General features: G+C 51.1%; 1 protein-coding gene across 1 annotated transcript in view; it reads right to left on the bottom strand.

Moving 5' to 3' along the window:
- The window catches only part of ACAD9 (acyl-CoA dehydrogenase family member 9), a 33,767-nt gene that overhangs the window by 4,382 nt on the left and 5,892 nt on the right, over positions 1-23,493 (bottom strand). The window contains exons 2-12 of the mRNA XM_075550102.1: positions 22,845-22,938; positions 19,938-20,039; positions 17,991-18,097; positions 16,451-16,551; positions 15,303-15,381; positions 14,025-14,199; positions 11,915-11,988; positions 4,366-4,441; positions 2,702-2,772; positions 2,322-2,441; positions 1,116-1,244 (exon numbers count right to left, since the gene is read on the bottom strand). Coding sequence (XP_075406217.1) covers positions 1,116-1,244; positions 2,322-2,441; positions 2,702-2,772; positions 4,366-4,441; positions 11,915-11,988; positions 14,025-14,199; positions 15,303-15,381; positions 16,451-16,551; positions 17,991-18,097; positions 19,938-20,039; positions 22,845-22,938 — 1,128 coding nt within the window. The remainder of the gene's footprint in view (positions 1-1,115; positions 1,245-2,321; positions 2,442-2,701; positions 2,773-4,365; positions 4,442-11,914; positions 11,989-14,024; positions 14,200-15,302; positions 15,382-16,450; positions 16,552-17,990; positions 18,098-19,937; positions 20,040-22,844; positions 22,939-23,493) is intronic.

The raw sequence follows: 23,493 nt of genomic DNA, 5'->3' as shown, positions 1-23,493 counted from the left end.
CCCATGGCCCTGGGAAGGCAGCTCCCCCTTGTGCCCTAAGGCTGCCTGCACCATGCCTGTCCACCTGAAGAGAAGACGACCAGGTGGGGTGTGTGGAGCCTCCCAGGGAACAAAACATAGCAATGAGGCCTTCCTACTTTTGGGGTAAAGACATTTTAAACAGAGGTGCCCCACTTCTGAGGTCTAGCCCCTGCTTGGCATGGCGAGCCCCTATCCCGGGCCGCTGATCTCACCTCTACAGCTCATCTTCCACATCAGCACCCAAGGGAGACTCTTTCTTAAGGACAAGTGCAACCAGTCACTCCACTGCGCTCACAGAAAGACCCGTCTCCCTCAGCTTTCCATCTCTGCCAGCCTCAATCGGGTGCCTCTTCTAGCCTCCCTCTCTCCCTCAGTCCTCGCCATCTTACCCCGCCACCCGGCACACAGCTGACCACTGCTCCCGGGCACACTTTCTGACTCACACTAACAGTTAAGGTCTGGTTTGGGACGTGTCCTGTTTCCTACCCTGTAGCCCCAACTGCCCTTTCCTAGGCAAGGCCAAGTCCTCCTTGCCCCTAAGGACCAGCACGCGTGCTTCTTGAGACTTCACTCACCTCCCTGTGTCTCTCTCTCTCTCTCTCTCACACTGCCCACAGGGTCCTTTCTCCTCAGTCAGTCAGGCTGTACCATCCAGAACAGGTGCATCCCAAAGGCAGGGCCGCTGTGTACATCCTCTCCATGGGCCCGCCCCGCCCCCCAGCACATGCGACTGAACAGACTCTTACGGCTTTGACTTTACAGAGGGAAGGTTAGGGCTAGGAGAACCCTTACAGAGGGCCCTGTACACTGCCTCCGTAGACTGAGGGGGAAACCAAGGCCATAAAGTCTATACCTGAGACAGAGGTAGAGCTGGGGCCAGACCTTGAGTCTCCTCACAGCATGCCCCCGAGGGAGCTGCTGAGCCCCTTTCATTTCAGCCTCCACGTTTGGTCTTCCTCAGTGAGACAGGATCTGGTCACAGTCCGAGGGTCATACTAGCTCAGGCCACGGAGAGCCTCTGCCGCCACTCTCCGAGGCCCTTCCCCGGGCTCAGGGTGGGGTGCAGGCCCCCGGACTGTAGCGGGGCCACTCACCTCATAGATGAGCAGGATGCGGGAGTCGCGCAGCATCCGCTCGTAAGGGTAGTCCTGCATATAGCCCAGGGCCCCGAAGACCTGCAGCGCCTCACTGACACACTGCCACGCTGCCTCGGAGCTGAACACCTGCCACAGGCCAAGGGCAAAGTCAGCACAGGGTTGCTGAGGCTCCCACCCTACCAAAAGCACACGCCATGCTGGGGAGGGCTCTGTTCCCTCACGTCAGAACCCTGCCACCGCCCCCTGGGTGCTCCTGCTCCTTTTCCATCCTCGGCCACACTGGCCAGCATTAGGCTCCCCACATCTCTCCAGACCCGTCTGTCCCAGGGTGGACTGTACTTTCACAGCTGGGCACATCCGGCCGAGGGTCTTCCTCTCCCAGGAGGCCGGGGAACACACCTCCTCAGCCCTATTTGCCTGTGCCTTTGCACAGGGCCCCACCCCGGTCACCACTCACTCGCAGAGCAGAGGTAAAGTCATACGCAGCCCAAGGCTCAGCCTCTGGAAAAGGGCCCGTGTCTACGCTGATTACCGTCCACACTGTTGCTGAGAATGATGGGTACAAAAGCTCCGAGCAAAAAAATGTACCCCCAAAAGACAAGATGCTGGACGCCTAGGTGAACCTTCCTCCCTACACTAGCGCCATTTCCACGCCTCTCCGTTCCAGAAGCTTGCTAAAAAAAAAAGCCGTGCTAATAAAAAGAGGCTGTGCCAGCCAAATCAGGGCTGCCGTCCCCTTTATTACAGCTAAAAAAAACAGCCAACCCTCACAAAAATACTAACATTCCAGAAAAGATTTAATACCCCAAACTCAAAAGCTCTAAGTCCAGAATAAATGCCTTCCCAAGCAGGTGGTCCTGCCACTTGGTACTGCTGGGAAGCTGGTGTGGCCAGCAAGTAGATCCTGAGAAGCAGCACCGCCCAGGGGCTTCCTAGGCTTCAGTCTTTCCTGCTGAGCAGCTGGGTGGGTCTGAACTGGCTTGGGAGACTAGACCATAGGCAGATGAGTCCATGCCTGGCTGTTTCTCTGGTGCTATCCCGACCCTGGCCCTGCATCATCGAGGTACACATCCCAAGAGCACGGACACCTAACACCAAGGGATCCATCATTGAGTGACAAGTCAGGAGATGACACCTGGGTTTGCAAGGCTGGAGCTAAGGCGCGTTCTCTCCCCAGTGCTGGCTCCAGGATGCCGGGGTTACCTTCACTATGGCAGCCTCCACAGAGCAGTCGGGAAGCCCTGGCTGGTCCATCAGCCCTGCAGTGAGGTAGGCCATGCTTTCCATCACATATGCCTTCTGAGCCATCAGGGCAAACTTTTCCTGGAGAGTTCAGAAACACAGAAACACAATCAAGAGGCTACCTGTATGGCTGCAACCCACAAAGTGCCCGGGAGAGAACGTAATTAAACCAGGAGAAGCCAGCCGGGCATTAATGGAAGTGGTTCCCACCGAAGACAGCCTGACCCTGTGTGCCTTCCCAAGTCACTGCTCAGCAAGCAGTCACCAGGACAGACACCCCCAACAGCACACACTTCAAGTCCACGCAAGGCAACAAACAGAGCTCGCGTAACCTTTGGTACCTGAATCAATCCAAATTCACTGAGATTCTTGTTGAACTGCTTCCGTGTGCAGGCATATTCAGCGGTCATTTCTGAAGAACAGTCATCGGAAAGTACAAATGAATGAAGAGATCAAATCCCGAAGGAATCCTGGCACATCTGCTTGTTGGCAGGGACGTTGGGACCAAGCTGCTCCACCTGTTCCTTTATAAGGCGGCGACAATACCACCCAGCCCTAGCACTGCTGTGGAGACAGCAGCCAACAGAAGCCCCTAGGAGCCTAGCACACATACAGACGCACAGGGACACCCTTGCTAGAAGGAAGAGCAGGTTCCTATCTTGGTGTTGCATCCCCATCACAGGCGGAGTACCAAATACAGACAGGTAGGTGGTTTCCAAGGGTGCCGCAGTGAATACATACTATTTCTCAGAGCTTTGTCCAAGTAGGCCTGGCACTTCCCATGCAGCCACCAACAGACCCCCGGTGCTGCCTTCCCATGGTCCAGTCCCCTGGACTGGCTGAAGGGACAGCCACCCGGGCTCTGCACAGAGCCCCAGGTCTTGTTAGAGTGCTGCATCCTTAGGGAGGTGGGCTGACCACCAAAGCCCGAGGAGAATCAAGGGAAGGGAGGACTGGGAAGGTCCGGGGAGCGGACAAGCCAAATGATCGCTGCCAGACTGGGCTTTTAGGCTCAGGTACGCAGCCTGAGGCAAAACCCATCTAACCCCTCAGAGACTGTTTCCTCATCTCTAATATGGGAGTAGTGATTCAAGATTCTGTCAATTCAGTTCTAACCCACAGAGACCCCGTGTACAACGGAACAAGACGCTGCCTGGTCACGGAAGCCTGTGTGTCCTCACCTTGCCCTGAACAGAGAGGCTGTGCTAAAACCTGGCACCAAGGAGGGCCTTTGGAAGGTGCAACCCTGAGGAGCCCCTGCCTCCTCAGGCCCTGCCATCTGCATCTCTCTGCAGCTACTTCCACAGATAAATTGGTGGCAGCCTCCTTTCAGGCCAAATAAAGCCTATCAGGGCTGTTTCAAGTTCACTGACAAGGAAAATCTAGGTGTCGGGCATCTCCACAGAGAAAAGTTCCGGAGGGGACTCAACTCCATTCCTCAGCCACTCCAGACTCATCACTGCCATCGAGTGGATGCCGGATGCCGACTCACAGTGACCCAAGAGGGCAAGGCAGAATTGCCCCATGACTTTCTGTTCCAAGACCGTAATCCTTTTGGGGAGCCGGTCTCGTCTCTCACCTGTGGAGCCTCCAGTAGTTTCGAACTGTTGACCTTATGGGTTAGCGGCCCAATGCACAACCTCTAAGCCACTGCGGTTACCCATCAAATCGAGACAGTCAACTCCGAGGACTTGGCAAGAATGAGGGCTAAGGTTTGTCCGGAGTGTGGCTCCCTTACAAGCTCTCTAAGGAGCCGAGTGCCGGAGCAACCACCTCTTCACCTGCCAAGACCCACCCCGTGTCCCTGTCCAGTGTGTGTGGGTAAACCGCGGCACGGGGACGTAGGAAGTAGCCATCTAAAGAGGACCTGGACAGTCGGAGTCCAGATCCCAGACCTGAGCTGGGCTAACAGTCCAGGCAGCCCCTCCCACTTGGCCGAGCAGCGTGCCCCAGGATGGAGCAGGGCAGGGGTGGGGCCGGTCTGCTCCTGCCCCGGTTTACTTACGAATCACTCTCTTGAGCATGCCGGCCACAGAGCTGCCCATGCTGAACCGCCCACTGTTGAGAATGTTCAAGGCCACCTGTGGGGAGAGCAGGAGGGACAGTGTAGGCGCCCATCCTAAGTGCCCTGTCCCCTCCCGTCGGGCTGGAGAAAGCCCAAGGCCACTGAGCAAGACACAGGTGGCAGACCACAGAAAGGCTTTATCTATTGTGACCAAGAGGCTTCGTGAAAACAAAAGGCAAGTCTGGGGGAGCTTTGTGCTGGCACCTAGCTGAGGATGTCACGTGCCAGCCTCTGGCGGGAGAGAGTGCAGTCTCACCGTCGCACAGCAAGATGACTCGATTCCGGCAGGGCCACGGCACTCACGACAGCCTGGGACTCAGACCCCAGCAGGGGCACCGAGCAACCTTACTCCAAGGGGCACGGCAGCTTTCCGACTCCTCGGGAAAGCTACACAAGGAGAACAAGGGCAAACTCACTGGCGTTGCGAGTCGGCTCTGACTCAGCGCCCCTCTATGCCACCGTAGCGCTGGCCCTGCAGGTTTCTGAGGTTGGCGCTTGATGGGGCACGAAGCCCCACCTTTCCCCTGCGGGGCGATGGCCAGCTAAGTCTCCATGACACACCTGGCAGCCAGCAGCCCAGCTCAGGGCTCCTTCGGGGAGGGATGCTCAACTATAAACAGAGAGTTGAGGACATACCACGGCAACTGTTGCAGGGCCAGGGCCCTCACCAGGCAGATGAGAAACCGGAGGTTCGGGTGGGTGAAGGGCCTCACCTTCCCAGCTCACACAGCAAGCAACCCAGCCAATGAGCTCAGCAATGTTCCCACCCCAAGATCCCCACACTAGAGCCCTGGTCACGTTGTCAGCTACCCTCCTCATCCCACTAATGGTCACGGTGGCGCCCTTGCGTGCACACACTGCTACGCGAGTGCCAGGTGACACAGGTTCAGAGGCCTCTCCCCTCGGCGGCACACAGGCACCCACAGCTGGAGGCTTTCCAAGAACAGGAGGCAGTAGCGTTGGACCTTTGAACCGGTTGCCTCTGAGGGATCCAAACCCCCCAAGCTGAGTCTCTGCCAGCAGTCTGACCTGCTAGGCCTCAGGAGTCCTGGGGGACAGGGTGGGGTCTGAGGGCAGAAAGGAAGCCCATGGATTCCAGGCTTTCTGCAAGTTCAACTTGAGCTGGTTCACTGCTTATGACTGAATCCTTCGTTGGGTGGAGCTTGGATTAATAAGACAAGCAACTGAATTGAATCACTGATTACTTGTTAAACAACATACACAGGATAGTTTCTCCTGGCACTTGAGAGCCCAGAGAGGCTGCAAACAAGGAGGCTGGGGCTGTGTGGGCAGAGCACAGGGCTGGCATGGCCACACCCTGGATGTTTGTCATGGTGGGGCATGGCCAGGAGGCCTGGGGAAGCCACACCACGGTGTGAGATCCACATCCGAGCCGGTGGGTTCAGGATGGGCAGCAGTGGGCGTGTGCACCTGCCTGAGGGTCAGGTGAGGCCTGCCTTCCCTTTCACTTCCGGGCTGCAAACTGGCTCTGGACAGGGTGCCGGCGGTCCACTTCAACCTGTGGGGCCAAGGAGGGCAGCAACAACCCCTCCAGGCTTGTTCTGTATCAGCTCCCTCTTCCAAATCCAGCTTACACTTTATGAATAAACCCAGCTCCACTTCATTTAAAAAACAGTGGGGGGGGGGGAATCAATCACAATGATCTACATAAAACCCCCTCCATGGGGGACAGACAACAGAAAAGTGGATGAAGGGAGACGTCAGACAGTTAAGACATCCAAAAACTCATGATTTATAAATTAGCAGGAATAATTAGATAATTTATATATTACCATGAGGGAGGGAGGGGGAAAATGAGGAGCCGATACCAAGGGCTAAAGTAGAAAAAAAAATGTTTTGAAAATGCTGATGGCAACAAATGTACAAATGTGCTCACCATAAGGGATGCATGTATGGATTGTGATAAGAGCTGTATGAGCCCCCAATAAAGTGATTAAAACAAAAAGGAAGGACACAGGATTTGCTACTAGGCCTCATTCTGCAAGGATCAGAGCCCTCACAGGTGTGAGTCGACATAAAAACACACTCGGGAGCTGAAATTCCGATCTTCCTACCTAACCTCGAACACAGAACTGTTCCCTTCCACAATTTCCACAGCGACACAGTCAGATGTGTTAGATCAGAAGCAAAGCGACGATTCAGTCTCTCCACAGTGTGCGCCTCGTACTGAACCCCCGCGGGGCAGTCATCTGGCCGTTACCCGGCGTGGATTTTCCCTTGTTGTTCCCGAGGAAAACATCTTCCCTTTGATTTCGTACTCGTCCATGGGTCTCCACCCTCCTTTTATCGGCACTGGAAAGCTCTGGGGTCGGGTCACTTTTTAACATGCGCACAAACTGGTAAGCAACCTCATTAATAAAGGAAACCTTGGTTTCAAATGAGGAAAGGTGAACATTGGGCTGTCTCCTTTCCCCGTCCTTACTCAGCCTGTGGCCAAGAGGCCGGGCTACACGAAAAAGAATGAGGCATCGGGGCTGAAGGATGCCCATTCACAAGGTGCCACCACCCTGCTAGCGAACAGCAAAGAAAGCTCGAAGCACCGACTGATGATGCGCAGACACGACGTCAGCGTGGAGGACACCCCACCCCCAATAACAAAAGCAAAAGTCCTCGCAACTGGACAGTGAGCAGCACGCATGAGAAACACAGATCCAGTGCTGCGACGTGGGGCCGCAACTCACACTCCTGGGAGCAGCACCCCAGGTGATGTGCGTGCCGTAGCAAGGGGGAAGGGGGCAGATGGTGCCCAGCGAGCAAAAAGAACACTATCTGATTGTGTGAAGGACAGTATAAGCCCCCACTACAACGATCTGCATTAATAATAAAAGAATTGTCAACTAAATTCACATAGCCTGTGGGATCTAAGGATGATAAACAATAAAACCCAAATCTGAAGGGAAAAGTATCAAAGGTTAAGCTGTGAAGCCCCGATTTGCAGAAGGCTATGGATGACAGTGGAAGCCCAAAATGCATGTGCAGGATCCAGCAGGGACTAAGTCTCTGGGGATTTCCCTCTATAATCGAAGGGTAGGAATAAACTGGTTATCAGACAGAGAGTGTTGGAGAGGCTGTAGCAGATTAAAAAGGTAAATCTGACTTGAACGATTAAAACCGTATGATCACTTGATCTTCCCTTTGATACACTTTGGGTTTGATCTGGTTTTTAATATATATATTTTTTCATATTGGGGTTTATCTCGGTTGTATTTTGTAGCCTACTTGACTTTGTGATGTGTTTTCCCGTGCATGGGACCCAGGATAAAGGAACAAAGAGAACAAGTAATAAATAACTAGACTATGGGCTTCAGTGTGGCGGGGTGGGATGGGGTAAAGGGGAGCCGATACCAAGGAGGTCAAGAAAGAAGGAACTGTTTCTAAACTGATTGTGGGAGCAACTGTACAATACTGCTTGATGTGCTTGAACTATGGGAAGGCATGATGCCTCCTGACAAAATGGTTTGGGATCAACAGCAACAAAAGAATCCTGAGAGCAATTCAGGATAAAAGATCAACCATTGATAAAGGTGACCCATAAACAATGAGCTCAGTTGTATGAGCCCCTAATAAATGATTAAAAAAAAAAAGCATCAGCTCAATTTTGGCAATGGAAACCAGGCAGGCAGTAAGGCAAGAAAACAACATATACAAAACCTTGAGAAGAAAACACACTCCCAAGAATCTTACAGCCAGCAAAACATCCCCTAAACACAAGGGAGAAATAAAGACACATTCAAACAAGGAAACACTGCAAGAATGCATTAAAACAAGACCAGCTTTACAAAAAATACTAAAGGGAATTAGAAAATCTGTTTTCTGTCATGCAAATGACAGTAAAGCAAGAAATCAGAACAGCCCAGGAGGACCAAGGGCATCCCTGGTACCCAGCAAGGAATCCCCAGAACCCCCCGACTACGGCCGCCCCACGACCCAAAAAGGAGACCGTCCAGGAGACTCATACAGGCAGGCCCCGGCAGGCCCCACACCCACCAGGTGCCCTGCCCACTGTCCCTGAAACTTGGCGAAATGAAGGTCCCTGCAGCCCCAGGAAGCAGCAGGGCAAGCTTCTGAGCGGTCCTCCCCATGTCCCAGCAAGAGGCCAGCCACCCCTGCGCCTCACCCGGTGCAGGGCGACAGCAGCCACACGCGGGTGTGCACACGCGGGCACGCGCACACTCACACGAGAGAGAGAGAGAGAGAGAGAGAGAGAGAGAGAGAGAGAGAGAGAGAGAGAGGAAAAAGAGGCACCAATAACGAACGGCACAGAGGCAAAGGAGTATTCTTAAGACCCTGGAACTACCAGAAATAGAGTTCAGGAAAATGATTTTCAGGTACTTTCAAGGGATGAAGAAAATGTTTGAGAGCAGGAGGAAGGGAGGAGATGGGCTGTGGAGCTGTCTTCTGTGAACTAAAAGTCACAACCTTCCTAGTCTGCATGGTCCACGGGAGAAAGAGGAGGCTTTCTACTCCCAGAAAGAGTTGCAGTCTAGAAGACAAAGTGGGCGCATAAGCAAAAGTGGTGAAGAAAGCTGAAGGAGCGCAACTATCAAAAGATACAGCGTCTGGGGTCTTAAAGGCTTGAAGGTGAACAAGCGGCCATCTAGCTCAGAAGCAACAAAGCCCACAGAGAAGAAGCACATCAGCCTGTGTGATTAAAAGGTGCCGAAGGGATAAGGTATCAAGCATCAAAGAACAAAAAAAATCTTATCATTGTGAATGAGGGGGAGTGCAGAGTGGGGACCTAAAGTCCATCTGTAGGCAACTGGACATCCCCTTAGAGAAGGGTCAGGGTGCAGTGTAGTAACGATGAAAAAGACAACTTTCCTCTAGTTCCTAAATGCTTCCCCCCCACCACCCCACTATTATGATCCCAATTCTATCTTACAAATCTGGCTAGACCAGAGGATGTACACTGGTACAGATAGGAACTGGAAACACAGGGAATCTAAAACTAATGATCACTTGAAGACCAGTGGTGAGAGTGGAGATACCGGGAGGGTGGGTAGAGTAGAGAGGGGGAACCGATTACAGGGATCTACATATAACTTCCTTCCTGGGGGACGTACGACAGAAAAGTGGGTGAAGGGAGACGCCGTATAGTGTAAGATATGACAAAACAATAATTATTTATAAATTATCAAAGGTTCAGGAGAGCAGGGAGGGAGGGGAAAAATGAGTAGCTGATGCCGGGGGCTTAAGTGGAGAGCTGGTGTTTTGGGAATGATGAGGGCAAGGAATGTACAAATGTGCTTTACACAATGGATGGATGTATGGATTGTGATAAGAGATGTATGAAACCCCAATAAAATGATTTTTTTAAAAGTTGCAGTCTAATGACAAAATTATAATTAATAAATTATCCAGGGTTGATGATGGAGGGGACGTGGGGAGGAAAGAGAAAAAATGAGGAGCTGATACCAAGGGCTCAAGTACAAAGATGTTTTGAGAATGATGATGGAAACCAATGTACAAATGTGCTTGACACATGGATGGATGGATGGATGGATGGATGGTTTTAAGAGTTGTACAAGCCCCCAACAAAATGATTAAAAGATAAAAAAGAGTTGCAGTCTACAGGGACAGTTCTACTCTGTCATCGCATCTCTGTGGGCTGGAACGGACTTAAGGGCAGTGGGTTTTTGTTTCTGAGTGGTTGTAGCAGGAGGAAAATTAACACTGAAACTAACTTCAATGGGCTTGTTTCAAATTATTTTTTATTGGATTTCTTTTCCAGATATACATTACCAAGGGCAAAATGAGGTGATATCTCTTATCTATGCTGCTTATTTGTTTTTCTGTCACATGTACTATAACAGAAGTCTCAACAAGAGTTCTTTTTTTGTACCCCTCTCAAAAAGTCAAGTTTTTTTTGTTTTTGTGAATCATCACTATGCTTTATGTTTTTTGTGAGTGACAGAGTGAGTCACTTAGAGTGTGAAGAAGAGAGTGAGTGAGAGTGGGTGAATTGAGTGAGTGAGAGAGTGAAAGTGAGTGAGTGTGAGTGAGTGACTGAGAGTGAGTGAGTGAGTGAATGAGAGTGAGTGAGAGTGAGTGAGTGAGAGTGAGAGAGTGAGTGAGAGTGAGAATGAGTGAGAGTGAGAGAGTGAGTGAGAGTGAGTGAGAGTGACAGTGAGTGAGAGTGAGAGAGTGAGTGAGAGTGAGAATGAGTGAGAGTGAGAGTGAGAATGAGTGAGAGTGAGAGAGTGAGTGAGTGAGAGTGAGAGAGTGAGTGAGTGTGAGTGACAGAGTGAGTGAGAGTGAGTGAGAGTAAGTGAGAGAGTGAGTGAGAGTGAGAGTGAGAGAGTGAGTGAGAGTGAGTGTGAGATTGAGTGAGTGAGTGAGAGAGTGAGTGAGAGTGAGAGTGAGAGAGTGAGTGAGAGTGAGATTGAGTGAGAGAATGAGTGAGTTAGTGAGTGAGTTAGTGAGTGAGAGTGAGAGAGTGAGTGAGAGAGTGATAGTGAGAGAGTGAGTGACTGAGTGAGTGAGTGCAAAGTCAAGTTTTCAATGAGTAAAACAGAAACTAAAGCTGTGTTAGCCGCCACATTCACTCTGTCCAACCCATGAGATGTCAGTGCACCACTTTGGACATGTGCTTTATAGTTTGCAAAATATTCAATTTACCTCTATTCTATTCTAGCAAAGAAAGAGATGAGCCAAGAGGGGCTATAGGATAAATGTTGCTGACAGATAAGGGGCAATCAGTGTAGAGAGACTTTTAGGGAGGATGGGAAAAACAGGCCCAGAAGCTGGAGTTGACAGTTTGTCACAGCGGCGCTCTACTAGGAAGCTAGCTCCCGTCCTGTGGAAGGGCCACAGCACTGGCACGTGGACCACATGGACGAGCCTAGAGAACAGCGCTCCGAGTGCCATTCCACGTGAAGCTCACCTTCACTGATGTGCAAGGTCCAGAGAGAAAGGAACCTGTGGTGCAAACGGATGGGTGCAAGGAGGGCATTGGTAGGTACGACATTTCTTTGTGGAACAATGGGCGTGTTCTAGATCTGACAGCGCCTATAGCTATACAACGTAAGGAAGGGGCTAAACATTACTGAAGTATACAAGTTAGGACACGCAAAGTGGTGAGTGCTGTTATCACGTGAACGATCTCAAAGAACAACAATAAATCTGACTCCGTGAAGGAAACCATGTCAGGGCGGGCACTCCGATCCAGAGTTGAATACCCACAGAGCCTCATCTTCTCCAACGCCCTCTAGTCTCCTTTCTTACCCATTGGGGAAAGGGACTCGATCCCTTACTGGAGGCAAATGGGGCCTGAGAGAGTAGAAAGATTCCAGTTCTAAGCATGTGCTCTCTTTTCCGGAGCCAGCCACTCCCTGCCCTCTCTGCTTTGCCTCCTTCCAAGTGGAGAACCTTGGCGCATGCACAAGCACAGGGTGGTCTGCGTCAGAAATGGAGGGAACGAAGCTGGAGGCTAGGACACAGACCCAGGAGACTGTGGCCAGGGACTCACCTTAAATCCACCTCCGACTTCTCCAAGGACATTTTCAATGGGCACCTTGGTGTTTTCGAAGTGGACTTCACAAGCTGAAACACATGAAATCCGGGGTTCACTTTGATAAACGCACACCATTCTACATTTGACTTGCCCGTATGTCATTGTCACGCCACGCCATTCGACACTGACTGCCAGGAGCGCACAGGAAGCCGGGGCTCTACGTTCCTGAGGGGCTGCCGTGTTCTGGTCAGAGAGAGAAACTGTAAAGATGCTCGAGTTCTGTGGTGGGTGCGTGTGATGACAGAAAAGGGGGTGCTGGGGCAGCGAGGAGACAGAAAAGCTAATGTCAGATCTAAAGGGTCACAATTTATAAGTTTGGACGACAAAGAGCCAAGCCCCATAAAGAACACGTGGATGGAGTAGCATGTTCTGGCCCTTTTCGGAAGCTGGGATTGATTTCACTTTACTACGCCCAGCCCCTTGCAGTGCAAGTACCGAATGTGGTGTCAGACCCTATTGGGGGTGGTAGAAACTTCCCTTTCCCTGCCAGTACTGGGTTTGGCAATAGAAGGCAGCAGACACACCATCAGCAGAAGCCTTCAATATGCTTATGGGGCTGGTTTCGCCCTTTGGGTTCCTAGGATCTGCCATGAGATCAAGACCTGGCAGAGTCCAGGGGAACAAAAAAGAAGACCCCTGGGGCCACTTGGACCACAGCCCAGAGCCGGTTGCCCCAGCCAACCTATGAATCTAACGCTTTCTGTTGGAAGCCCAGCTGAGCAGTGCTTTGCCAGGCAGCAGTACAGCATCGGTCCGTGACTAACAGACTCAACACGAGCTCAGACACTGGAGGAACGCCGATGCGAACAGAACGCAGTCAGGACGGATCGAGAGAGGCCGAGGGGAAGGGCTAGGAAGAAGACGGGCTTCAGTCCTACATGTTCTGTCAACAAACGGTCTGTGCATGCTACGTTTCCACAGTGGCGCTCAGAAAATTACACGAGAGAAAAAAGGGAGGCTTTTAATAGGAAAGGTGATGGCTTCGGGGCAGACAACGCAGGGCCAGGTACATGCCCCTGGGTCTGCTGATCTTTGATCCTACTACTATGAAAGTGCTCACACAGCATGTGTGGTGGTGGGACGCGTACAAGCTATAGGATCAGCTCCCTTTACAGGCCCCTGGGTCTGGGCAAGACCCTGCCTCCCCCTCGGTCCGCAGCTGTGCCCTTAGCTTGTCTCCCAAGGTCACAGCACTGCACAATTCCAGGGGCACCACTTCTCCGGACTTCCATAAGGATCGTGCCATGGAAGTAGTGCATGGCAGTCCTGCTTCCTCCCTGTGCTCCAGTCTTCTGGCTAGCTCTCCACCAGTAGATCTGACTATGCCCCTTCCCTGCTGGAACTTTCTGAGCGGGAGCTCAGTAAACAGCCCTAAAAGGCGTAATCACTGCTACACTGTCCTGTTACAGGGACACCGAGCATTTCGCAAGATTGATTCTCTTTCCCACAAATTGGTTGTACCGTCACCCGCCCTCCCCCCGTCCTTTGTGTAGCGGAGGACATTGGAGCACTAGCTGTTCAAAGCCGTGCGACTAAGCTGTGCAGTAAAGCCCTCTGACCCCAGTCGGAGTACCTGGGTCAGCACACGGCACCACCCGGAACAAGGAGCCCCAAAGAAGGTGGCACACGGGAGATTCTGGGGCACCACGGGCATTCAACTGGAAGACCCACGTGGCAGACCCATGGAGACCAGCTTCTTACAGGACCAGTTCCACATGACCCAGGGATTACAGAGTGGGCCTGAACGGGGGAAAGGAAAAGCAAGAGGCAGCTTTGGACACAAGAAAGACAAGAGGCTCCCGGAGTAGCATTTCTACACAGGATAGCCCGTCACCCTTCTCTGACGCCACTCCTGCTTCCCCCCAGAGGGGGGAGTGTCTTCCTCCCTTCGAAGTCGTTGCTGCATTGAGATGCATGGAACACACTTGCAGTGGCAGCAGGCTCTTCTCTGTGAGCCTCGGCATCCGCCATGGAAGTCACACGCAGCCATCTTAATTCGAGTTTGCTAACATGCTTCCATGGAATACACACACACACACGTGCACGCACACACACGCACACTTACTGTTAGAGCCGCGAATGCCCAGCTTATTCTCCGGTTTCCCGTTCGTGATCCCGCCAAAGCTTCTTTCTACTATGAATGCTGTGATTTTGTCTTTTACCACATTATTAGAGTCTACAATCTCTGTCTTTGCAAACACAGTGAAAATGTCAGCCAGTCCTCCATTGGTGATCCACATCTAGGGAGAGAAAGAACACGAGCTGAAGAAGCAGCCAAACTACGGTGGGCTCCTCTCCGCCGATTCCCACACTAGCCAGCTGCCTGCCCAACTCCAGGCCAGATAGGTAAGGCGACTGGCTTTGAAGAATCCCAGTCTGTCTGACCAGAAGATGGGGTCCCGAGCAGAGGGGAGCCTCAGAGCACAGCTTTCCAGAGTCAAGGCCCTTCTCTAGGGACCCATGAGGGGAGGGCAGAGATGGTGTGGAGAACAGCAGCCAATGGCAAGAAAGCAACTCAGGTGCAACCACCAAGCAACCAGGCTTCTGAGAGAGAGAGAGAGAGAGAGAGAGAGAGAGAGAGAGAGAGAGGCAGAGAGAGAGAGAGAAGGGCGGAGGAGGAGAGGTGAGTGGGTTAGAAAGGGAAAAGGAAGAGGAAAAATAGAGAGACTTCAACAAATTACAATGTATGCAACTAGGGGGAAATAAAGGCATGAGATAATCAGGGCAATTGGGACACTGACTAAATATAATATTTTCTTCTGGAGAAAAAACATGAAAATGGGTGTTATACTGTCGAGTCCCTTCCGACTCTGGCCCTGCGAGCACAGGGTCGGGGGAGCAGGACAGCGGGCAGAGCTCAACGCTCGCTTTGGGCTTCCTGAGCCTGTGACTCTTCCCGGGAACAGACAGCTGCATCTTGCGCCTGGGGTGTGGCTGATCTGGTGGCTAGCTCCGCAAGGTGTAACCCGCTCCTTGATGGCATTCTAACTAGTATCACTAGCGGTAACGACATCCTTTCCTTGCAGAAGAAGGAAAAAGCCCTCTTCATTTTGGAGTGACACCTAGTGAGAGCAGGAGACGAGACGGAGAAGAGACCAGCTGAAACCCGGTGGTCAGGGGTGGTGCCTGACTCTCATCTGTGCGTTAGAAATTTTCTATAATTAAAAACAAGCGTGAAACAGTGCAGGGAGGTGGCTGGTGCGATGGCAGCATGAGGTGCCCTGCACCCCAGAGGCTGGTGACGATGGAACGGGCCCATAGACTCTTGCCTAGGGTGGGGCGGGTGGTCGCTATAAACGGTGGCCAATCTAGCCCGAGACCCTGAGCAGGCCAGGAAGCGTACCTTGGAGCCATTGAGGACATAGTGCATCTTATCTTCACTTAACGTGGCTCTGGTCCGTATAGATGCAACGTCGCTTCCGCTGCGGGTGCAAGAACGGGTCATTGAGAGTAATGCTGACGATCAATTATGAAAGATTTGGGGGGCTTGCACACGGTGGTTTCTAATACCCTAATACAGGGGATGGCGCATTTTAAAAAGAAAGGGCCTGTTGTAAGCTGAACGCAGCTGCAGAACACTTGCAAACAAATGCAAAGGGACCAGTGAAAGGTCATCCAAACCTGGGTCGAGCCCAGCTTTACATCGGTAAAGGAAGCGACACTGAAATAACCTCGAGGGGCTGAGGCTCCAGCGTGGGATGTGTGTGCAAAGCAGGTTCCTCTGAGCTCCGTGTAAGGAGACCTCAAGGCATCCCAGGAGATGGTGCGGAAGCTCATAAAGAAAGGAGAAGTGGAGGGTCCCTGCCGAGACGCTCCCCGCATCAGGGGGACACTCTGAGAAGGTCTGCGTGGGTTTTTAAATTAGCAACATGAGGTATCTAAGCCCAACTTAAGCCCTGTCCTTGGTGGTCAAGAAAAGCCAGTTTAAGTCTCCAGGTTCCAGAAGAAAATAAAACAACTCCCAACTCCCAATATAAAAGTAGCAACCAATAATCAGTCAGCTGCGGACGACGAATTCCCAGTCTCCCCTGGGAGAGCACGGAGAACGTCCAAGTAGTGGGCTGGCTGTCCGAGGTCCGAATCGTACCTACTCGGTCCTTCCTAGTTCCATGACCTTGGGCTCCTCACACAGCCTCGGTTTCCCATCTTAGAATGGGGCCACGCTTCCCACCCAGCACACTCTGGAAGTTGCTGTGAAGCCTCAGTGTGTTGGCGTATGTCAAGGTGTGTTGCAAACCAGACCACCGTCCTTTCAGTAGGTGCTGGCAGAGAGGCCACCTCCTGTGGGCCTCTCGTTGGGAAAGAGAGAAAAGGTCAAGGCCGAAATCAAAGAGAACTGCTGAGAAAAGCTGCTCAGTCCTTTCTTTGGAAGGCTTTAGAGAGCGTGAAAAATAGAAATCGCCTATTTAACAAATCAATCGGCGCTTGTCCCGGGGCACCTTAAAACGTAACTGGCTGTTTGTATGCGACCTTCCTGGCCCCGGGGCTCACCTGGTCGACTCCGTAAGGCAGAAGGCTGCAATGTGCTCCCCTTTGGCCAGTCTGGGCAAGTATTTGCTCTTCTGTTCCTCACTGCCTGTGATGATGATCCCCTAAACAAAGCCAACACAGACCAGTTCCAGCTGCGGACACAAGAGGATGTGGAGCATGTCTGCAGACCGGCTCCCTCTCTGAAAAGAAGTACTGCAAATCAGAGTAGACACCACTGGGGAGCCAGGCCGCTGAGATGACCAGGCTAGAGGGTGTGCGCGCCAGGGCCGTGTGAGCCCGGGAGACCAGGGTTTTCCCTGTCACGTCTCCGTTTCCTGGCTGGGTGGCCAGGTGAGCGATCGTCAATGAACGTGGCCCTTGCGGCCATCACTCCTGATGGATTTTAACTCTAGACTTCTGCACCTGTGTCTCTAGTCTCCTTTGGTAGGGGGTGTTCTCTACTGGACCAAGGGAATCTCTGACTTGACCTGAGTAGAGTGTGTGCCTTAAGACACCACCTTTTGTGGGACATGGACGCTGTTTCTTACACACATCAGCTTACCTGCAAACCCACCCCCCTATTTCCTGCCTGAGCTGTGGTAGAAGTAAGACCTCGCACGGCTTTGGAGACATGCTTTAGCTTCTGGCTCTGGGTCCTTCATTAAGATTTTGGAAGAGTTGGACCTTCGGCACATCTTTAAATCTCTAGCTCTCTGGGACTAGACTGGCATCCATTCTTCTAAAAGCAACAATGGCCATGCTGGGCACGGCCCTTCTCTATGGCACCATATCCACATCTACAAAATGGGGAGGCCCCTCCCTAGGAAAGGGTGGTCTGGGCATGGAAACAGGAACCCAGAGAAGCGCTGGAGCCACACCAGCAGGAAGCATGTGCTCACACACCGCCTGCAGTCAGTGCCGGGGCGGGGGGGTGATCCCCTCTTTTTCAATCGAGGGCACAAACAGGACAGGTGCTCTCCAGGGTGAGGGCGTGGGCATTATTTGGCTAACGTTGCTGGAGACACTGAGTATTAATAACCTGCATCACAGGTATGTTTTATATAGAGAACTGTGAGACCTCAAGCAAGCCGTCTGCCTTCCTTGCCTTAGAAGGCACCAAACCTGGGGGAGGGGGGAAAGGTGTGCATAAAGAGCAGGGTGGAGGGGGCTACCCCCAGGGCCCCGAGTGACTCGACCTCATAGGGAAGGCCTGCTTTCAACCAGAGGGAAGGATGGATGTCATGGTGGAGAGAGTGGCACCTGGGCTGGACCTTGAGGGATGGCTGGGTCAAAGGGAGTGGGGCCAGGGGGAACTCAGTGGGGACAGGGTGATCAGAGTGCTCTTGCTCTGTGGGTAGGTGGAGGCACAGGGACCGAGGCTGGAGACAGGTGTGCTCTAGTGAGGTAGCTGAGTGCTGCAGAGAGAGAAGGGAGAGAAGGTTGGGCTGCCCTCCGGGACCCTGAGGCAAGAGCCCAATAACGTCCTTGTAGACGTGAGCAAGCCCCCCTGCCTCAACTGAAGACCTTCAGAATGCAGCATAGGGAGCCCCACACACTTGACCTTGAGGCCTATAGCCTGGTGGGCTGCCAGGGTCGTGGCAATAGATGCGTCCATGGCGGTGATTTCCCCTAACCGGGCATACATGGTGTTGGAGAGGCCCAGGCCACCTAGGAGAAGAGACAGGTCGGCTTTCAGTAGAATCCAGCCCAAGCCTCTGCCCCCAGATCATCAGTTTAACTATTGATCCCTGTGCCAGAACACTGCTAAGGAAAACTTCAAAAATCACAACACAGAAAGGTACCAAGAAAACCAAAATCACCCATATTCATCACTCCGAAATGTTTCTTCTGTACATCCTTTCAGGCTTTTCCCCTAGGTACACAGGCCTATATGGAAATGTGTCTTTGAACACAAGTATACACACTAACAGGCTTACTACTTTATGAAAACCGTCTGTCATTCATTCATTTTAAACCAGAGCAGCTACATTACATGGGGTCCCATGTCCCAATATCGAGGGGGGCTCAGTCAGGGCTTCTCGGCCTCGACACATCGGATATTCTGGGCTGTTCCAGCTGTCCCGTGCGCTGCAGTGTATCAGTAACATCTGTAGATGCCAGCATCACACTGCCACCCCAGGTTGTGACACTCAGCAGTGTCTCCAGACATTGCCAAATGCCCTTCCCCCACCCAGAGGGCAAAATTGCGCCAAGTTGGGAATTAATTTTAGAAATGAAAAGAGATTTTGGCGGCAAGAGGGGGAGGATCTACTGTACTTGAATAATTTGTATGTTAACATTCACAATCCCACCAGAGTGGCTGGGGGACCCAACGTCCACTTTACAAATCCCAACGCGGGGGCTAAATGGGCCCTCAACCCAGGGACGTGGGTACAGTTCCTGGGGCTGCAGACTGCCCTTCTCCCAAGGTCACCACTTGCCACAGAAATGCCCTCGGCGTTTCTCTCTTAAACTCCATGACCCTTCGCTGAACAGACCTGGGGGTTGGTGCAGCAAAGGCGTCCAAGGGAGCAGGTCAGAGGGGGTGCAGGGTGAGGGCTGCAGAGCCCCAGAGCACACTTTGATGCCGCACGGTCTGCAGGTGAAAACCCAGGGCCTGCGCAAGCCCAACTGTTCCATCTTGGAGACACTTCCCACCTCCGCCCCTGGCTTCGTGCCTGTGGTCTCTGTCCCTACAGAACGCCCATGACCAACTAAGACTACAGAGAGACTGCTGTGCAGACGGGCGCATCTAGCTGTGATCCTGGAGCGAAAGGCCAGATGTTTCACAGGGACCTTAGAGAATTCGGGGAGCAGCCAACAAGACAAAGGATCCTGCTCGAAGGGGCTCCCGCTCTCCCGCCATGTGGCCCCGTGGGCAGAGAGCTCCGGATAAACTGGGGTCTGAGGGAGCCCTTACCACACTATTCTTCCCCCTTGAAGTGCTGGCTCTGCTAGGACGGGGGGTCTGCCTCAAAGCTGTGGGGAAAACACTGAAAGCAGCCGTGTGGCACTGAGGCCCCTCACAGCCCTGCCACCATCCACAGGAGACCAGAAGGCACGGATGCCCGGGAGGAGTGGTCTCCTCACACGGCAGATGAAGCAAACAGCCCTGCGGGTCACTTGCTTAGTCCACAGATATCAGCTAAGCCAGCGGCTCTCAACCTGTGGGTCGCAACCCCCTTGGGGGTTGAATGACCCTTTCACAGGGTCGCCCGATTCATAACAGTAGCAAAATGAGTTACGAAGTAGCAATGAAAATAATTTTATGGTTGGGGGGTCACCACCACATGAGGAACGGTATTAAGGGGTCCCAGCATTAGGAAGGTTGAGAACCGCTGAGATAAGCCATTTCGTATTTAGCTCACAAATGACTTCAAAACCTCCAGTAACTTTACAATCAGACCTGACACACTGTATTTAAAGGCCATCTTTCCCCACACAACCCTCTTCTGGACAGATGGTTTTTTAAGAGACACGTCATTTACACGTTGCTTTTCTCACTTACCATATTCCTCTGGGACCTGTATCCCAAAAAGACCCAGGTCCTTTAATTTCTCTAACGTTTCTTTTGGGATCTTTCCCTCCTGGTCAATTTTTTGAGAGTCCACTGCCAAGAAGAAATACATTGATTAAGCAAAACATAAACTGTGTGTACAAGTATAAGTAAACAGAACTGTTTTCACATAATATACAGTCTCTGTCTCAGAATCTGTTCACAACTGGGACAAGTCTAGTCATGGTCGAGTCAACATATAGTCAACCTTTCTACAAAGTGCCAGTGCCCGTTTAGTGCTCCGTTTTTCATTCTGGTGCAAATCACAGAAGTAAGTTCATTTTGTAAAACGGCAGCAAACATTTAAGAGATAAATGTTTCTATAATCATACGACACCTGAAGTTTTAAAAATTACCACCACCGGCTTCTAGAATAATAAAGGACCCCTGGTGGTACGATGAGTTCTGCACTGGGCTACCAACGGCAGGTCCTAGTCTCCAAGCAGCAGCCGTGTGGGAGAAAGATGAGCCTTTCCAGTCCCCTCAAGATGCACAGCCTTAGAAACACACTGGGCAGTTCCACTCTGCATTGAGGGGTCCTTTGGGTCTGAACTGATTTAATCACAATCATTTTTTAAAATGTTTTTGTCACTGAGAATACACAGTGTAAGACAAACACCAATTCAAGTTTCCACAAGGAAAATCCACTGATTGTATTCCTCGTGTGCCACCGCTCTCACCTTTTTCTGCAGTTTTTCTCCCCATGAACAGAAACTCCCTGGACCCCTGGGAAAGGAGGTGGTGTTAACAAACCCAGGGACAAAGGAGCAACAAGTGATCTAAAATCGATGGCAGTGAGGGCGCAGGATGCCGGGAAGGGGTTGATCAAGAGCAATGTAACTGAGAGGAATTACTGCAACCCAAAGGAAGGCTGAATATGACAGTGGGACAAGAGGACAGTAAAAGAAAATACAGGAAAGGACTAGGAGGCAAAGGGCATTTACAGAGGTCTAAATACAGGCATGCACATATGTGAATATATTTATATGTAATGACAGGGAAATAGATCTATGTACATATATTTTTATGTTAAGTATTAAAGTAGTAGACAGATATTGGGCCTCAACTCAAGTCCTCCCTCGATGCAAGAACAGTTTGTTCTAATAACCTGGCATTCTGTAATGCTCCCTTCCCCACAGGATCTCTGAAGCCAAAATGGGTGCATAAGCAAATGTGGTGAAGAAAGCTGATGGTGCCTAGCTATCAAGAGTCTTTAAGGCTTGAAGATAAACAAGCAGCCATCTTGCTGAGAAACAACAAACCCCACATGGAAGAAGCACACCAGCCTGGGTGAGCATGAGCTGTCAATGGGATCAGGTTATCAGGTATCAAAGACCCAGAACAAAAAATTTTATCAATGTGAATGAGGGGGAGTGAGGAGTGGAGACCCAAAGCCCATCTGTAGGCAACTGGACACCCCCTTAAAGAGGGTCTCAGAGAGAAGATGAGTTAGTCAGGGTGCAGTGTAGCACCGATGAAATGCACAACTTTCCTCTAGTTCTTTAATGCTTCCTCTCCCCCACTATCATGACCCCAATTCTACTTTACAAATCTGGCTAGACCAGAGTATGTACCCGGGTACAGATAAGAGCTGGAAACAGGAAATCCAGGACAGATAAACCTCAAGACCAATAATGAGAGCAATGATACCAGGAGGGGAAGGGGAAGGTGAGATAGAAAGGGGGAACTGATCACAATGATAGCTACATGTAATTCCCTCCCAGGGGGACAGACAACAGAAAAGTGGGTGAAGGGAGACATTGGTCAGTGTAAGACATGAAAAATAATAATAATTTATAAATTATCAAAGGTTCACGAGGGAAGGAGGGAGGGTTAAGGAGGAAGAGGGAGGGAGGGAGGGATAAAATGAGGAGCTGATATCAAGGGCTCAAGTAGAAAGCAAATTGTTTTGAGAATGATGATGGCAACAAATGTGCTTGACACACTGGATGGATGGACGGATGAATGGATGGTGAGAAGATCTGTATGAGCAGTTCAAAACCAACAATTGCTCTAGGGAAGAAAGAGGGGCTTTCTTCTCCCATAGAGTTGCAGTTTTAAACCTCACCGGGGCAGTTCTACCCTGCCCCACGGGTATCTCTGAATCAGCCGTGACCATGGCAGTAGGTCGGAGTGAGAGTTTCAGAGGTGGGTGCAAACATTTGAATGGTAGTCCTACTGACTGGATTTCTTTGTATGGGGATAGATCTAGATTATCTGATCACCGACAACAGTGTACTTCAAGATCAATTTTGATGTGGCCTTTTTCACAATGAATGTGACACCATTCATAGCAAACCATCTGACTGTCTGATTCAAAAGGGCCAATACCAGCCCATTTCCGTTCACCAATGCCTAGGATATAGATCTTTATGACTTCCAATTTTCCTAGATTCACACTTTTTACATTTCAAGTGCCAATTACTAATAAATGCTTGCAGTTGTTTCCTCTCGTTTCGACTAGCACCCCATCAACAAATGAAGGTCCCAAAGGCTTTTCTCAATCCGCATCCCCATGGTCGGCTCTAACTCGAGAAGATAACTCTTCCGCAGTCATATCTGAGTGCCTTCTGACCTCAAGGGTTCATCTTCCACCACGATAACTGACAATGTCCTGCTGCTATTGACGACATTCCCAGTGGCTAATTCCTCGGACGGGAACAGCCTATTCCTTCTTGTATGGGTGCTTGGCTGGAAGCTCTACTTTGAAAGACCAGTGACATAGCTCCAGCATCTCAGCAACACACAGGCCACCACAGGACAACAAGCTGACAGAAATTTGAGACTAGGCCTTTATAAATAGCATAGCAATCTCTAAAGATATAAGAACAGTATAATGATAAAGGAAATCAGACCTACCTTCTTCAGTGAAGAATTTTTCTACTGGTCCCACAAACTGATTAATTTCATTAAGTTCATCTTGACTAATTTCTGGAAATGGGAACACTTCTTTCTAAAAATGACAAACATTTACTGAGAATTTAATTTAGTATCTTTCCAAAGTGAAGTAATACCACTTGGTTGGTTTCTCTATCCAGTCTTTCTGACCCACTCCCATCCCCCAACTAAATGACTGGGAGGGAGCATGCAAACAGGGTGCATGGGACTAATGTGAAGGGCCTGGTCAGTTTTGCCCTTCCAGTGAGAATAAAGTGAGCTTTCTCAAAATCATTAGTACTTTTTTTTTTCTTCAAATAATCGTTCACATTAATCACCCTCTGGAACTTACATTTCTTTCTCTAGGCTGCTCCTGGAAGATAATCACTTGCTAATTTGCTGAGCTAATCTAAAGGTGAGATTTAGGGAAGGTCGTTTGAGTCTGTGGTTCCCACTCTGCTGGGCTCAGCCTCTTGCTAAGCAGCCCTGGTGAAGCACGGAGCTGCTCACCACAAGGTGGCAGCTGCAAGGTTCAAACTCACTGGCTGCTCTGCGGGAGCTACCTAAGGCTGTCTGCCTTGGCAAAGATTCTCAAAGTGTCAAGAACCCAGAGGGGCAGCTCGCCCCTGGC

This window comes from Tenrec ecaudatus, chromosome 5 (genome assembly GCF_050624435.1).
Source record: "Tenrec ecaudatus isolate mTenEca1 chromosome 5, mTenEca1.hap1, whole genome shotgun sequence".
Taxonomy (NCBI): domain Eukaryota; kingdom Metazoa; phylum Chordata; class Mammalia; order Afrosoricida; family Tenrecidae; genus Tenrec; species Tenrec ecaudatus.
Note: the sequence above shows the minus strand (reverse complement) of the source record. Positions and strands in the feature narration are given on the sequence as shown.